The sequence below is a fragment of the Pocillopora verrucosa genome, chromosome 5 (genome assembly GCF_036669915.1).
Source record: "Pocillopora verrucosa isolate sample1 chromosome 5, ASM3666991v2, whole genome shotgun sequence".
Classification (NCBI taxonomy): Eukaryota; Metazoa; Cnidaria; class Anthozoa; order Scleractinia; family Pocilloporidae; genus Pocillopora; species Pocillopora verrucosa.
In genome coordinates, this window is record NC_089316.1 from 1,102,800 (window position 1) to 1,119,199 (window position 16,400).

The 16,400-nt window shown below is 39.1% G+C and overlaps 2 protein-coding genes across 2 annotated transcripts; one reads left to right on the forward strand and one right to left on the reverse strand.

Moving 5' to 3' along the window:
- Nucleotides 1-290: 290 nt before the first annotated feature.
- On the forward strand, nucleotides 291-6,140 carry LOC131783008 (26S proteasome non-ATPase regulatory subunit 14). The gene is given in 14 exon segments (XM_066167253.1): nucleotides 291-407; nucleotides 1,110-1,181; nucleotides 1,417-1,429; nucleotides 2,426-2,532; nucleotides 2,713-2,782; nucleotides 3,281-3,339; nucleotides 3,341-3,364; nucleotides 4,116-4,184; nucleotides 4,466-4,573; nucleotides 4,675-4,749; nucleotides 5,052-5,144; nucleotides 5,568-5,600; nucleotides 5,699-5,761; nucleotides 5,990-6,140. Coding segments are annotated over 14 exon segments (933 nt in total). The 5' UTR covers nucleotides 291-356; the 3' UTR covers nucleotides 6,086-6,140.
- Nucleotides 6,141-9,515: 3,375 nt separating this feature from the next.
- LOC131783009 (myelin expression factor 2) lies at nucleotides 9,516-16,327 on the reverse strand. The gene is made up of 12 exons (XM_059099751.2): nucleotides 16,002-16,327; nucleotides 15,569-15,621; nucleotides 15,112-15,119; nucleotides 14,858-14,951; nucleotides 14,115-14,366; nucleotides 13,684-13,735; nucleotides 13,441-13,542; nucleotides 12,979-13,028; nucleotides 11,823-12,254; nucleotides 11,534-11,585; nucleotides 10,746-10,847; nucleotides 9,516-10,286 (listed from the first exon to the last, which is right to left on the reverse strand). Exons 1-12 carry the CDS (start codon nucleotides 16,312-16,314, stop codon nucleotides 10,222-10,224), a joined length of 1,575 nt encoding a protein of 524 aa, XP_058955734.2. The 5' UTR covers nucleotides 16,315-16,327; the 3' UTR covers nucleotides 9,516-10,221.
- Between the last annotated feature and the right edge of the window lie 73 nt (nucleotides 16,328-16,400).

The window sequence follows — 16,400 nt, forward strand, 5'->3', positions numbered from 1 at the left end:
ACTGTCAATTTTCAATTATTTTAAAAGGTTTTGACCAGAAGGGGTATGAGGTCAAGATGACTTTTGTTTCTTCTTCTTTTTATTTGTTTTTTTTTTGCTCTTTTTGTTTATTTATTTTCGTTGTAGTATTGTTTTCTATTCTTTTCGGGTGAGAGTAATGTACCTAAAGGTTATCAGATATGACCTCGCTTCAGATCAGCACCGATTGGTTAGTTTTAGAGTGAGCGGTATATCAGCGGTTATAACCAAACTAAATCACTATATGACTGTTACACCACACAAATTGTGAAGTCGCCATATTGAAAACTGCATTGTCATTTCACATTGAAGGAACTAAATTTTTTTCTTTCCTTAAGATGGACAGAATATTACGGTTAGGATCTGGTGGTATTCCTGGGGTCGGGCAGGTTTGTTTATTTATTGATACGTACGCTTCATAACGAGAAACAACGATGTTTAAAAACCTTCACAAATTCTCCTTCAACACGTTGAAACAATAATTTTTAACAAAGTTTGATTTGACCCACTTCCCTCAGTTGTATCCAGTGAAAATACGCTTTTTGTATAAAGTATGCTATTATTACAAAATTAAGGATCGTATTCTTAGCTTAACTGTACTTAAAATGACGAATGTAACCTTGGGAGTCTTCACTCTGAAGATGATTTCCGCTCAGGTTGTAGAAATGCGGTGAAAACGCCGGTCTCAGACACTAACAACTGTGTTTTTCACACAACTCTCTTCATCCGGACGTTCACCATGCATCTTTCGATGTTGTACTCGTGTTTAAACCGTTTACAATCTTACAAGTCAGTTTCGGGGCAACAATTCAAAGTTAATTAGCTTTATTTGACAAAAGATTCTACTTACTCTAATTAAACAACGAGCTACATTTAATTGAAGGAACCAGCAGAGCTAGAGGAACGAGGTCGTGTTGTTTAAAACTAATTTGTAAATCGATCTAACTCAACCAAAATGAAGTGTAAGTGAATAATCTTGATTTCCTCTCATAATCATATTTTAAGACATGTCAGAATACCTTTATCTCCGTTTCATGTGAATTTGTTATGTGGAGATATCTGATGTGATCACATGTTCATTTTCACCTCAGGCTCCTCCAAGTGATGCACCCGTTGTTGATACTGCAGAACAAGTTTACATCTCTTCACTAGCTCTTCTTAAGGTATGATAATATTTTTTCACATGAAACTCGCAAATGGCAATAAATTGTTTCACTTAGATACCATGTCATACTTGTATCTCCACATGCCATGTGGGTTGTTTTAGAATTACACCAAGTCATGTTCTGGTAATGTTTCCAGAATTTTATGATTTTAATGTTCATTTACAATTGTTGAAATTCTAACATTTTTCTTTCATTCAATTTATTTTTAATTCCTGAATGTACTCCTGGAAAGATGTTAAAACATGGTAAGTTATAATTTAATATGATACACTATATATTGGTTAATTCCAGAGATGAAACCAATTTGATGGCATTTTCTACCCCTTAACCCTTTAACTCCCACAAGTGACCAAGACAAAATTTCTCCTTACAATATCAATACAATATCAAGCAGGTAGGTGATGAGAATAGAGAAGAATATCAATCATGGGATTATTAGCTGATCCAATACCAAATTCTCTGAGCTAACATCATAAGAATTGTATGGCAGACAGTAAGGAGAATTACTAATTGAATCTTGGGAGTGAAAGGGTTAATTTAATTTTTTGACCCTTTAGGGTGACTAGCATCTAATTTCTCCTCACATCATCAGCCTGAATTAGGGTCACAAAGGATAGAAAAAAAGAATAAAGGTTACAAGAATTAAGGAAATGATCACCAATGAAAGACGCATTTGATTGTTAAACAAAGTCTCCTTGTCAGCATCTTCAAAAGATTATATTATGGACAGTATGGAGAATATGCATACTGATGTTAGGGTGTAAAGGGTTAACATATTACTTGGAGCAAGTAAAACTTGTGAATTGATAAGTTTCAATCTAACTTTTTTGGGCTGTTGCACATTGTACAGTTCAGTTAATGATGTAAAGAGTTCATGACAACAGTTGATGCTTTGGGCTTTTCAGTCTGCTTTTGTTAATGAGATAATTTCCATTTCTATTCTAATTTTTATATAAGTGGAATGTGTCTATTGGGCTTTTGCCTTCTGCTAGTTGACAACAACAACATACCAGCTGGGACCTCTATTAAAAGGAGTGGATGAAAAAAGAATTAGCCCATTTCCTCCATTTCTTCAGTCTGCTTAAGATAAAATACTTGATGGAGAGGTTCTTGACAATGGAACATAAAGTTTCTAGGCTAATAATTTACTGTATTATCATTTGAATTTGAACTTGAACCTGTAGAGGGACATTCATCCATTTACCATTAATTTTTTTAAAAATTAACTCTTATTTTTTCAGGCAGAGCAGGTGTTCCAATGGAAGTTATGGGACTAATGTTGGGAGAATTTGTGGATGACTACACTGTGCGAGTGATTGATGTGTTTGCCATGCCGCAAAGTGGAACAGTAAGTTCACATTAAAAGTTGTTGGGAGAAAATTTAATCTGTAAGCCTTTTGTTTTGAACTTTTTGCCTGGTATTTAACAAATGTTTACCCAGTATCACTGCACACTAACCTGTAAAAGGCCTTGCAGTGCTTAATTATTTTTCTATAATTTGAGGTATTTATTTGTTATTTATTGACAGGGTGTGAGTGTGGAGGCTGTTGATCCTGTTTTTCAAGCTAAGATGTTGGACATGTTGAAGCAAACTGGCAGGTACACTGTCTGGTAGATCCTTTAGAACAGTAGACAATAGCTTGTCCATCTATAAAAGCAATGAATATATACTTTAGATGGGATTTTATTTGTAAAGGTCTGTATCCCCAGACAGGGATGCTTGTTAAGTTAAAAGTCAGCAGATTACTTTGTGAAGTTGAAGTTTGCAGCTTATCTGCACATCTGATCTAGGTGTGAGTAATTTGCTGTTAAAGCGATCGCAACTTACCTGCATTGATCAATTTTTTAGCTTTGTATATAAGCTGCAGGTCAAAACATCACTCATTTCATTCCATTATGAGCAAAAAATGTTTCTCTTAGAGATTAAAATGGAGGGGGACTGAGGATAGAGACATCATTCCTACAGAGAACCCCACCAATTATTGCTCAAATGCTTATTTGATTGTCTGTCATTCCTGAGAGCTTGGCACTGGCTAAAAAATAACTTAATGGCTGACATTTTTCATGTAAATTTGTTAAATGTCATTGTATTTTTTGGCCAGAAATGGTGGTTGGCTGGTACCACTCTCATCCAGGCTTTGGCTGTTGGCTCTCAGGGAGTTGATATCAACACTCAACAGGTGATTGATTTGGTATTGTGATTATTTCAATTAGTTGCAGTCTTCAATGAAGGACTGTTATTGAGTGTAATGAATTACCCTGATCGACAAATTGTCTTGTGGCACAATCAAGAATAGTTGTGTTCAGTACTCCTCTCACTGTGGTGGTGGCATTGTGGCTGAGTGGTTAGGGTGAAGGACTTGTAATCTAGTGGCCCTGGGTTCAAGCTTCTGCCCAACAGTGTAGTTCAGCTCCTTTGCTGCACTTTATATCATGGCAACCAGTCTACTGCCTGCCAGTTGGGATTTTTAAAAACATTATGTTCATTCACATTGTTTGTTTCCAATTTGTTTTTATTGGCCTTGAGAACCCCATGGGGGGGGGGGTGGTCAAATTAGTATACATATATACGTACGTTAGCTACCAAATTGCTTCCCTTTTGTTGTGTGTTTTTACTTTTTATTGAATTTTATTGGAGGTTTGAAAAAGCATTCTTAATAAAAGTAGCAATCCCTGCATTGAGGTGACCCCCTGAAAGGGTCGATCCTAAAAGTAGTGATCATTCCCTTCCCCCTCCTCTTCCCCCCTTCCCCCCCCCCCCCAAAAAAAAAAAATAACCGAAAAGAAAAAGAAAACGAGACTCCTGGAGATAAGCCACCCACGCTTATGAAACATGGTGACTCAGATTAAAAAAAGATTCTTTTCCAAACTTGTTATAAGTGTAAATGCAATTTTGTACCCATTTTTTTTATCTTCTTTTTATTTCCACAGAGTTTTGAAGCACTCTCTGAAAGAGCTGTTGCAGTTGTTGTCGATCCCATTCAGAGTGTAAAAGGAAAGGTAAGAGTATTCCGGTTCACTCTGTGGAAGACAGTACAGACTCTTGTGAAAAAAAATTTAGGTTGGGCAGCTTTCTTGGACAATTCATACTTGTGACATTGTGATAAGTTACATGTACGTGTGCTGTACAGCTGTGAAACGTGTATTTGCCCAGGAAAACGCCATTTACCAAACAATACTGGTACAGCTTTAAAACGTGTATTTGCCCAGGAAAACGCCATTTACCCAGCAATACTGGTACTCGTGTTTATATTTGTATTTGTATTTTTTTTCGACCGCAGGTTGTTATAGATGCATTCCGTCTCATTAATCCGAACATGATGGTCCTTGGTCAGGAGTCGCGACAGACAACCTCAAATCTTGGACATTTACAGAAGCCTTCAATACAGGTATACTTGTAAAAAAATTAGGGAAGTAGATGAAATGTTGGGAATTCATATTCACGAGAACCTGCATAGTCTGACCCATTTTCCTTTTGTTTCCTTTGTAGGCTCTGATACATGGTCTGAACAGACATTACTACTCAATCTCTATCAACTACAAAAAGAATGAACTCGAACAAAAGGTATTGAAACTTCTTCAGTTGGAACTCACTGCCTTGATACTGTTGAAAGTGCGCAATCATAGAAATGATCTTGCGATGTTTTCAAGCCTGTTGATTGAGGTGAAAAGATGATGTTTCAGTTGGTTACACAGGCACACTTGAGTGGAGTTCTCTTAGCAGAAATTCGAATCCGTAATCGGGGGGTTTTTCCGAGCATGTCTCGTCACTGACTGAAAGTACAAATGCGACAAACGGGAGCAGTTTTGGGCTTCTTGTCTCCTAACTCTCATTTCCTAGTGTTTTTTGTTGTTGTTGTTCTTCAGATGTTATTGAATCTGCACAAGAAGACATGGATGGACGGTTTAACTTTGCAAGATTATGACGACCATTGCGCATTGAATCAGAAAACAGTTAAAGTAAGTTTAATCTCTAACATGCTTCACTTTACAAAATCGTTACAGCGAGTCAAAGCATAAACAATATATACTCCTCAGAATTGAACTGTTATTGGAATATTTCTCCGTGTGTAATTTTGCACGAATGTCTGGCTCTTCAAGAGATTCAACCAATTTCGTTCAACTGTTCAAGGGATAGATGTACTTGGTGTAAAAACTTCCCTCCCGAATGAAGGGCGAGCAGGCTTGTAGTTTCTCTGTAAAGAATTATCCAATATAGTTGACAAATACGTTTGTATGTTAATAACCCTTACTGCTTCTTTCGTTGCTGTTGCGAGAGTTGAACGAAGGCTGCATCATCGCTCAGTTTACATCAACTAGTTGTAGAATAGTTCCGAGTTGATGGTATACAGTGTTGAAGCAGTTTTTTTTAATTTCATCCAGGAAATGTTGGAGCTTGTCAAGAGTTACCACAAGGTAAGATTACTATTCTAAAGTAGACTGTGAACAGACCCCTTCTTTTTGCGCCTAGACAAAAAGTTTTACATGAATTACTTTACTCTTTTTTTTGTTAGGCTGTAGAGGAGGAAGACAGTATGACTCCAGAACAACGGGCCATAAAAAATGTCGGAAAACAGGTCAGTTGTTACAGGATCTCTTGGTTTGGCCAGCTATGCCCCAAGCGCCGACGTTAGGGGCCCTTCACTTCAGAAAGAACCGGCTGACAAGGCTCTGTTTCCGCGTTTTTATCTCGGGTCTGCTCTTTGATCTCCACTGAGCGCGAGCTCATTTCAAAGTTAAAGTGCATCATGATAGGGGACGCAATTTTGTGAAATCAAAATATCTTTTTTCCTTTCCTCTTTTAGGATCCCAAGCGGCATCTGGAAGAGAGCGTAGAAGTGATGATGACGTCAGACATCGTCCAGTGCCTCGGCGCCATGCTCAACTCGGTCGTCTTCTAAAGTTTTAGAACCAATCTGTGCTCTTGTATAATAATTAAACTAAAGCAAGAATGTATTCAAAGGAGTGATTGTCTTGACCAAACTTGTCTTAATAAATCTTAAGGGAACGAGAGGTTTCTTCTCCCTTAGTTTTCTTGGGAAGTGGACAAAGACGCTCAAGTATCGACTTCGTGTACTAGACCCAGTCTTCCTTACACGGGTCAAAACATATCGGAGTTAGGTGGACCTCGTTACCAGTCTCATTTAAGCCGCGGGAAGAGAAGGCTGAGTAGAAATCTGAGAAATGACATTGGGTTCGTATTTGCAAAATAAAAAACGGAAACGAAAAATCACGAAGGTTTTGTTTTATTCATAGAAAAAGTCACAATAAGGCTACTTTATTACAAAATTACTGCAATCCTACTTGAGTAAACTGTTTCATGTGATGTAGGGAGATACACTTACCCAATGCATCGGTGACGTGTGTTCATTGAGGCATCTGGAGCTCAAAGCCATGCTTCATATATCGCCCAGTGATACAATTCATGGGCCGATTCATAGTAAAGAATCTTTATGACGTGTGTTTTTGTATCTGCTCTTTCCACGCAGAAAACAACACCTAACATCTCAAACCCCTAGCTTTCACGAAGGGCTACCGCTCGAAACATCAGCCTGTAAACTCTTTACGGTGGCCAATTTACGTTTTCAACTCAGTTGATGATAATAAATTACCCTGTTAAACCACTAGGTTTATTTATTTAACCTTCCTTCCACCAGCGGCAAAGCTTACTACTTCAGATCCTCAAGATCGCGTAAATAATTTTCCTTTCAAGCTGCTCGAAAGCTTGACACTACGAACTCCATGATCTGATCAGCAATTCTTCCTTTCAGCTGCTTTTGTTATAAATTAGTAGAGAGAATTTGGTTTTAGAACAAGATAATAGCCTCTAACTGATAAATTTTTCTTCTTCCGTCACCTGTTAGTTGGATAATGATAGAAATCGCAAGAGATAACATGATACTCCCCTAAAATACAATTCCCCCACTTGTCTTTGTCCATTAGGCCCTTGAAATATTATGAGGTCGGGAAAACTGTTCCTTGATACTACTGCAAGACAGAACTAACTTCATCTTTGGCGTGAGAACCTCAGAAAGTATGGCAGAAAACGAACCATCATATCCAAGGCTTTGTACGGCCCACAAAGATGAACACTTGTCTATAAATAGATTCGCTAACCCTCGAAAGCACTCCGATATATAGAATGGCTCTCAGCTAGAAGACTTTCATGCCACGGCAATGTCAGCAAAGGAGGTCTCGGTAAAATCAAAGGGTTAATAAGACCCTTAATCCCACTACAAAAGTAAAGCATAGTTTTTGTACGGGTCGTGTAGAACCTCGCAAGTCTTAGAATTCTACGATAACATTTCCCGGCCTACAAACTCATTTTAACAAGATTTCTTCTCGAGGCTGGGACACAAGCTAACGCCGGAAAAATTAAAATGACACTTGAGGACTACAACCACATCTTGCGGCTCGTACGTCACATGCAAGCGACATTTTGATGATAATCCAACTTCGCAAAACAAAAACAAACGGCCCGCGTAAAGTATTAACCCTTTACAACCTAACATTAGTATGCATATTCTCCATAATTTTTTCCATACATTTCCTATGGTGCTGACCAGGAGAATTTGTTCTGCAGTCAAGATCTTCTTTTATTGATCATTTCCATTATTCTCCTGACCTCGATGTATGATTCAAGGGTAATATTGTAAGTAGAAATTAGATGCTAATCACTCTTAGTGTCAAAGGGTTAAGAAGCTAAGGCACTTAAATTGCAAACTTTAAGTTCCCATGAAGCAATCCCACAATAACCCACAATAACCTAAATGGAACACAAAGATATAAGTATCTTGACTAAAACACTCGAATCACGACTCTGCGACACTAACATCTTGATCATGAAGTTCCCAAACCGCAGTCACTCGAAAACCGAGGTAGAACACGACGACATAACTCAAATAACATCAAGGCACTCAAGAATCGCATCACTGTAACTCTTGACGCCCTTTTGCCACCATATCACATTCCAGAGGAACTTCATAAACGACCCTCCGGTTCCCATGCAATAAACCTATGGAATCCAAGGGAAGACCGATGGACTGACACATGTCTCACGACTTTCAAGCCAGTTTTAGTCACAAAAGAAAGGAACTCACTTTACTACAGCACTATAGGGTTCCCACAAGGCGATCTTAAAGCAAAAGAATCCGAATCTAGGAACAAAAGAATGATAGCACCTACCTGTGAATCTAGTGCTTTTCACGAGTGAGGGGATGATACGCAGAACTTAACCTATATGAATCAGCCACCGTTATTTCCATCCACATTCATTACCTCTGACAAGGAACCGTACGACAATATAATGACAACAAACGTGCAAAACGTGGAGATCTTGAATAAACGCTTTGCTTTTCGTGCCCCTGTTGTGGACACAATCGATTCTTTGTGGCAACTATATTCACACTCGTGCGTGTTGCGTGCGTTTGAGGCAACATCCCGCACCAGTCCCTGGCGGTAATCTTACCATCCTCTTGAGATTTACTAGACCCTTCTTCACGACCTACACACATCTACTTGATGGAGCTCCCCCAGAAATTCCTGGACAATCTAAGTAACAATCGCCTGGTTGAAGGAGCTTAGCAAGATCTTTGGCACAATTTTGCAAAGTGCAGCCAGAGGAATCACTCCTCTGCTCAGTGCTGCCCCAGAAAGACATGACGCGCCTTTCTCGATATTTGATCTTGCAGTACCCTACGATGACGTAACAGTCTCCCAGGAATACAACAACTACGACCTTGAAGTGCAGTGGCACTCATAAAATAACCCTACAACACCTATGTCATGACCCCACCACACCCATATTAACACCTCACGGAACCATGATATGAGACTACCACTACATGCTTTCCATGACCCAACCACACCCAAAATGTACGATCTGAGGTTTGTTAAGTGTAATATCAAAGCCTGACTACAGCAAGTCTCTCGTGAGAGATCGTAAATTTTGAACTCCTTCGTCGAATAATCTACTCCCATCAAACCATGTTTCACTTTCACATATGAACCTCGCATATGCCCTACCACTGCCATCGAGTTTACTGCAGCTCGGTGGCAGAGTCAAATAACGGAAATCCGAAGATCTGAGGTTCCATTCTCTAATTTTCCTCTTTTTTCTACGCTTGTAGCCTAACGAATGGGATCGCGTATTTAAAACTCACTCATAACATGACCCTACGACCAATATAGAGAAATAACAGCACCAAAATACAAAAACCTAGAGAACACACATCGTACCCTTTAATACGACGCTGTCATTTACCACTGTACCTCCCGACCCATCTCACACACATCACTTTTGGCAACTCACCCCAACAGAGAAACAAGCCATTTATTTCAAGGTCATTTAATATCTCGAAACTAAACAGAGAACCCTACAAGAGCGATCCTGTTTCAAGCAAAACCTTCCTATTAGGAAGAAGAATAAAACCTTACTACCAAAACCTGTCAAATACTGCATGTTGTTTCTTAACAAAGTAAGCAGTCAGTCAGTGCTTCAACATGTGCGACTCGTCCATGCGAAAACAACTAGGGTCAACGTACAATTTTTAAAACCAAATTGAAATAAGCATTGTTCTCAGCCAAGAACGTATCGACAAAATCCTCAAGTAACTTCAAAATCACGTTGTACAAATGGGGAGAAGACAATTTGCCAATCATCAAAGGCAAAGTGTAGGACCGAGGTGACAAAGATGAACACGTCCAAATGCTAGTTAATCAAAAGTAGAGGGAAAACGACAATTAAAAGACTAATCATGATAAAACAACCGAGTAGTTTCAACTCCAATCCTTCCTCAGGGAGCCTTTGTAAACTTTTAGCAAACACTCCACATCTGTACCGGTTTGAACAACTTTTTTTTCACAGATTTACAGACCACCTCTGGAAGGCAAACTGGACTGACGAAAAGGAGAATTTGGTCGCGGATGCAATAACTCCAAAGAAGAGAATTAACAACATGAACTGCTGGTCCAAAAGAAGACAAATACATCAGAAGTTCACTCCAGAAAGCCTTCGAGCCCAGCTTCACGTTCCCTTTCAGCCCAACCTATCCATCCTCACATCAAGTTCGCGACCATCAACCATCGCTCCATTGAACATACCTGAACCGAAGTCAAGGAATAAGCTTGAAGCGCGTAGGTTTTAGTTATGTCTAAAACCAAAACCAAATTAATCACAGCATCCAATCAAATCAATGTAACTGTTACAAGGAGCCAATGAAAACACACGAATGCTTTGGAAAACGAAAATCATTGAGGCGCGACTGCCATGAGTTTTATGTTGTTTGAAAAGAAAATGAAAGATTTCTTCTCCAGTCACTACGTAAAGCTTCGGATTTTGCTTCAATAAGTTGCAAAAGTTTGGGGCGAATGTTATCCTTTTTGAAGCAACAGACATAACGCTTTCTTTCCATTTTGCCCCCTGACCGACCTTTACAAGAGATGACTTCGAAAACCGAATCATACATTATAAATGCAAACCTTTAAGAGAGAGCAGGTACTATAATTAATCAAGCGACTTCTTTGTTAACATAAAAACACTTTTTCACTTTCAAAGGATACTTATTGCATGAGCAGCGTCCTCTGGGGCATCAAACAGTACTGTTCCACAGCCCTTTGATCTTCCGCTGGACTCTGTCATGATGTCGGCTCGAACCACTCTACCTGTGGGCAAAAAAAAAAATTGTTTTAGTCCGTGATGTGGCATTTTCATATTGCGTTTAACCCATGCTTTGGCCAATCGCATTGAGCAGTTTACGATTTGAAAAGAAATTTTTTCAGTTGTCGCCAGTTTTGAAAGCAAGACCAGAACACAAAACCGGGAGATACGTTCTTTATTATTTGCGAGAAGTGCGTGGGTTCTTTAACGTCCCCTGCTAACCAGTACTGAGAAGAAGCAAGAGACGGACCAGAAGTTTATTGTCCTTATCCGAAAAGACTAGAATTTCTAACCATTTGCAGATGTCGTAGCAAAGGCAGCACATCCTCCTTAGTTATGTTAAGACTCTGAATGTTGGTCCCGTCTGGGGCTTGAACCCTCGACCTCCCGCACTCTACAACCTGAGCTAACAAGGTGGCGGTCCATCTCTGGTTATCCCCACCCACCCCACCCCCCTTCAGTATGTTATCAATTTTCTCTGACAGTTCACTATAAGCCAATTCTACTGTGATAAGAAAGGCATCGTAAGAGTCAAGAGCCTTGCCCAGTAACACGACAAAATTACCCGCTCAGGCCTTATTTATGCTCGGAACCATTGAATCACATTTCAGCACAATAACCACTCGCTCACTTCTTGTTCGCGTCCTGTATGTAATGCCAACTATTTTTCAAAATTATATCATAACATCACCTGCTCCTTTGAACTTGTCTTTCAAGTCTTGCCAAGTGTAGCGCCAAGGAAGCTGTGGAAATTTCAAAGTCAAATTGAAGGAATACAATTAAAATCATCTTTCATGGTACAAGAAGAGCAATCTTATGAGCGAAAAAAACTCATGGACGTGTATTCTGATAATTCATAGTAAGGTATGGTGAAGACAAGAGAGACTTTTAATGAGACATTCATGGTCTAAAGTTATACTTTTTCAACCAAACCCTCTTTTTCCAATTTAACAATTTATATCTTAGATTCAGTTACTTACATTCCTGACAAAGACTTGTCTTCCTGAAGCTCCACTGTCGCTATGGAGTGATGAGCTAAGCCCACCCATTCCACTACTGCTGCCACCGCCACTACCACCTCCTCCGCCAAAACCAAGAGTATTGCCCAGCATTCCCAATCCACTCAGAGCAGCCAGGGGGTTAGTGGCAGGGGAATCACCCATACCACTAGAACCTCCTCCCCCTCCACCAAAACCACCACCCGAAGCCAAACCACTGCCACCCAATGCACCAAGATTACTGGTCAACTGTGCCAGGGTACTCAGACCCTGAAGACTCTGGAGCAGCTGAAGAACTGCCATGGGGTTCATGTTGTTTCCTCCCCCTCCTCCTCCTCCTCCTCCTCCACGACCCATGTTTGCATTGTTCACACCCAAGTTACTCAGCTGCTGCATAATGGGTGCATTGCGATCCTTGAGGGGAAAAAAATGGATTTTCATTCTGTTGTGGCTGTGAGGAAAGTGCTTAAGTATCAATTTGAGAATGATTTCTAAGCCTGCCAGAGCTCAGTGCAATATCTAAGCTGCTAAACACTGAGCTTTAATTTTCATGAACTGGATGCTAGTCAATCATCAATCACAGTTGCCCCCATTCCCCCCACCCCCCTCCAAAACACACCATGTTCCCACATAATTTTCAATGAAGTAAATGCATGAAAATAAATGAACAAATAGAACAAAAAAAATAGAGCATATATTTACATCGAAATCCAAAACAAGTTTCAGGTCAAAAGGATTTAAAACAAGTTCAATTTTTTTCATTTGTTCCTGGTACAAATTACTTTAGCTCAATAATAAAGAAAAACTAAAAATCATTTTTTTTACCTTACTTAAACGTTAAATCATTTTGACCCTTCCAATCCCAAGAACTAACAATCAATTCTTTACATTGCCTGCCATACATTTCTCAAAGAAAGGATTTGGTGTTAAACCAGAAAATACATTTTCATCACCTTTCTTCTCTCAAATTTTTGGCTAAAGTTAGGAGAAATTCCTTGCTGGTAACCTTAAACAGATACATCCTCCCACAGAAGTCAAGGAACCTCTTGTTGTCAAAATAATGCAAAAAACAAGTGAATAAATGAATAAAGCTAATGGTTCAAGGCTCCTTAATTACATCACAAATTTTTTAACTTACCAGCCTGACACTCATTGCTCTGTCACTAAGAACATGACCATGCAACATAGCTGATTTTAGTTAAGGATCTTTGACTGTAACAAAAAGGAGCAGGCTACTATTTGAAGAATCATTAATGACCATAGAGCACAAAACCACCCCCCCCCCCCAAAAAAAAAAGGAGCAGGCTACTATTTGAAAAATCATTAATGACCATAGAGCACAAAACCACTCCCCCCTCCCCCCCCAAAAAAGAAAGAAAAACAAAAGAAAAAGTGGTGAAAATTCAAGGCCTAAGTCACTGTCGTCAGTTTTACTGTTGTTATTATCACTGTTATGAATGCACATGTAGTTGCACAAAAAAAGTTCCATTAAAATTTTTAATGGTATTTCCTGTTAAGTTCCTGCAAACCATTAATTTTCATCCATTTGAAATAAAGAGAACTCTGCATATTTCTGAGTATAATCCACAAAAAAGGATACAAACTGCATTTATTGCTTCTGCAGCTGTTTCAAACTGTACAGTGCCAAAACCTTTAGATTTATTGTCAGAGTCCAAATTGATATCTGCACGAATAACATTACCTGCAAAACAATCATGATCATAACATTAACTGAAAGAAGATTCCTTAAAACCAACTGAACAAGAACCAATGTAACCAAAAGTTTGAAAAGGAAATCAGAAGAAGTCCATGTAGACTGTATGTTGTGCAGATAAAATCATACCAGCTCCTCTGAAGGTGTCTTTCAATTTCTGCCAAGTTACTTTGTAATCAAGCTAGGAGGAAAAAGGTAAACATAAATCCCTGAGCCCCTAAATTTACTTGATGATGGACTACCTTAAGTGGATAATGAATATTTATTGCATCTGTCAAATAGTAAATGCACTATGAATGGTCAATTTAGCAAGCCATATTTTATTGTAATGCCAAATTCAAAAGTTTGTTTGTTCTTTGCAACCAGAGATAAAATAAATATGTCACTAACATTGTTTTCACCATCAGCACTGTAAGTTACTCGCTCCAAGTTGCCCGCTCACATTTACGCCTTGCATGCTTCGTGCTTTCGCGATAAATTTGAGTGGAAAAAACTCAGGCCATGACTTACAGTGCAGACCTCTAACTCAATTAGTAAGAGATATATCAAAGCCTACTTACATTGCTGACAAACACAGTGCATGACAATGGATCTGTCCTGTAATTCAGTCCTTGAGTAGAATTGAGATTTCCCAAGCCTAACAGGTTGGCAAGAGGACCACTGCTGTTTCCAAGGCCCAGGTTTCCACTTCCAAGACCACCTCCCAGATGATTACCAAGAGACATACCCCCTCCAGTGAGAGAGGGAAGATCCCTTGGGTCAGGACCCCTAGGGGTAGGCCTGCTACGCCTATCACCCTCTTCAATGCGATCCTGATTGGTAGAAGAGAATATAATCAAGAGTCAAGTTTTTGGTTTAAAGGCAGAGATGTGGTAGTCCATTTGTTTGTATGCTTGACTTTAGTATACAGGCACCACAGAAATATTCAGAAAATACATTTTACACCTAAGACATAAAACTTGCATCTGGTTCATCATTAGCCTACAGTGCAGGCATCTTATTAGGGCAAGTTCACATTATAAGCTTGTGATCATTTATCTGACTGGCCATGTTTGATTGGGAGTCTGAGGAAATTGGTGGGGGTAGAGGGTACCTCCACCCTTCTCCTTATTTTTGACTGTACCTCACTCCCTTGGTACAAATTTCTTTCCCTTCCCAGCCTTCCACTGCCATTAAAATCAAACATGGTGGTTATAAGTTTTGCTAACAAAGTATTGAGTACTTGCTTGCCAGAATTATGCCTATTCAAAGAGCTAGTTTATCAGTGGAGGGTTTACTAGTAAACATTCTTCATCCAAAATACCTCACGAATGTGTATTGGTCTTCCTCTGAACTCTGTTCCATGAAGCTCCTTGATGGCTTTATCTGCATCATCTCTGTTTCTGAACTCAACAATACTTGGAGAAAAGGAAATATACTGGTAAGATTTATAGAAATTTTTTGATTATTAAATTGTTACAATATCATCAATGATACAATGCCATCATTTCATTCATTTTAAAATGTTCTACTTTCCTGTAAATTTAATGACTATCTTTGTAAACTGTAGTCACCTACCCACATCCCTGCAAAAAGGTAAAAAAAGAAAAAAGAAGGAGTTAAAGTGCACTAATTCAACCCTTCCAGTTCCAGCAACAGATTAACATGTAAAAGTTCTGTCATACTTTTGAATGTTCAATTTCTTATCCATCCACCCAAATCCCTCCTCCCCCCACTAAAAATCAATAAAATTCCAGACATCAAAATCTTCTAATTCATATCAGTGCCCTGTGAAAAATATGGGTTAAGAGACTGCCTTTTAGTCACTTCCTTTGAAAAAATTGTCCTAAAAAAAATAAATGCTGTCAGCTTCGTTGGAGAAAAACTCTAGATCTTCTTCACTAGAAACCCTGCCATCCTCAGGAGAGGGGCGGAGGGGTGCATCCGAAATATGGAATACTGTCATTTTCAATTATGTCTCCACCACAGGAATACATATTAAAAATAGATTAAAACTCTCTCCTTGTTTTTGTACCTTTGATTTTCCATGACTGTCTTCAATAATGTCAACAAATGCCACATCTCCGACTAGAAAAAAATTGTATACTTGTATCAATACAAATTCACATCATCGACTACCAAATCAACATTTACATGCATTGAATCCTTAATTTGATTTGCTTAAGGACTAATGCGAACTAAGCTTGTTCGAAACAAAGAACAAAACAAATCCACCTAATTTAAAATCACTTTAACCCTTGAGTCGTTTTGAGGTTAGAACGTAGCCTCCAGTACAAAAACAATGGTTCGCCATCGCCGATTTCGTCTAAAGGAAATTATTAATTGTTATTTGTCAAAAAAGATCTTGTGGCTCCATGTACCTGTCGCTTAAGCTCGCCGTTGTTTAGAATATGGTGACAGGCAAGACATAACTATTTTAAATACACTAACAACAATAATAGTATTACCCTTCTTCATGAAATCCTTCAAATCTTGCCATTTAACAGCATATGAAAGGTTCCACACGTAAACACGGCACTCTTTTCCTCCGCTTCCAGACTGTCGCCTCGAACTCGAACGCTCATCGCGAGAAGGATACGGGGCGTACCGACGATTTTCTCGCCTCAAATCTCTTTCATATTCACCGCCTCTTCTTCGCCGATCTCTGTCGTCATGATCACTTTCTCTGCTGCCTTCTCTTTCATTCCTGAGGTCATGATCACCTGGAGAATCGTCCCTCCTACTTGAATTTGAATACAACACATCTTCATGGTCCGCCATATTGTCTCTTACGTTGACGCTATGCTGTGTGACCACGCTGCTTATAAATAAAAATTGTCGTATGGAACGGGTGGGTAAGGTAATGG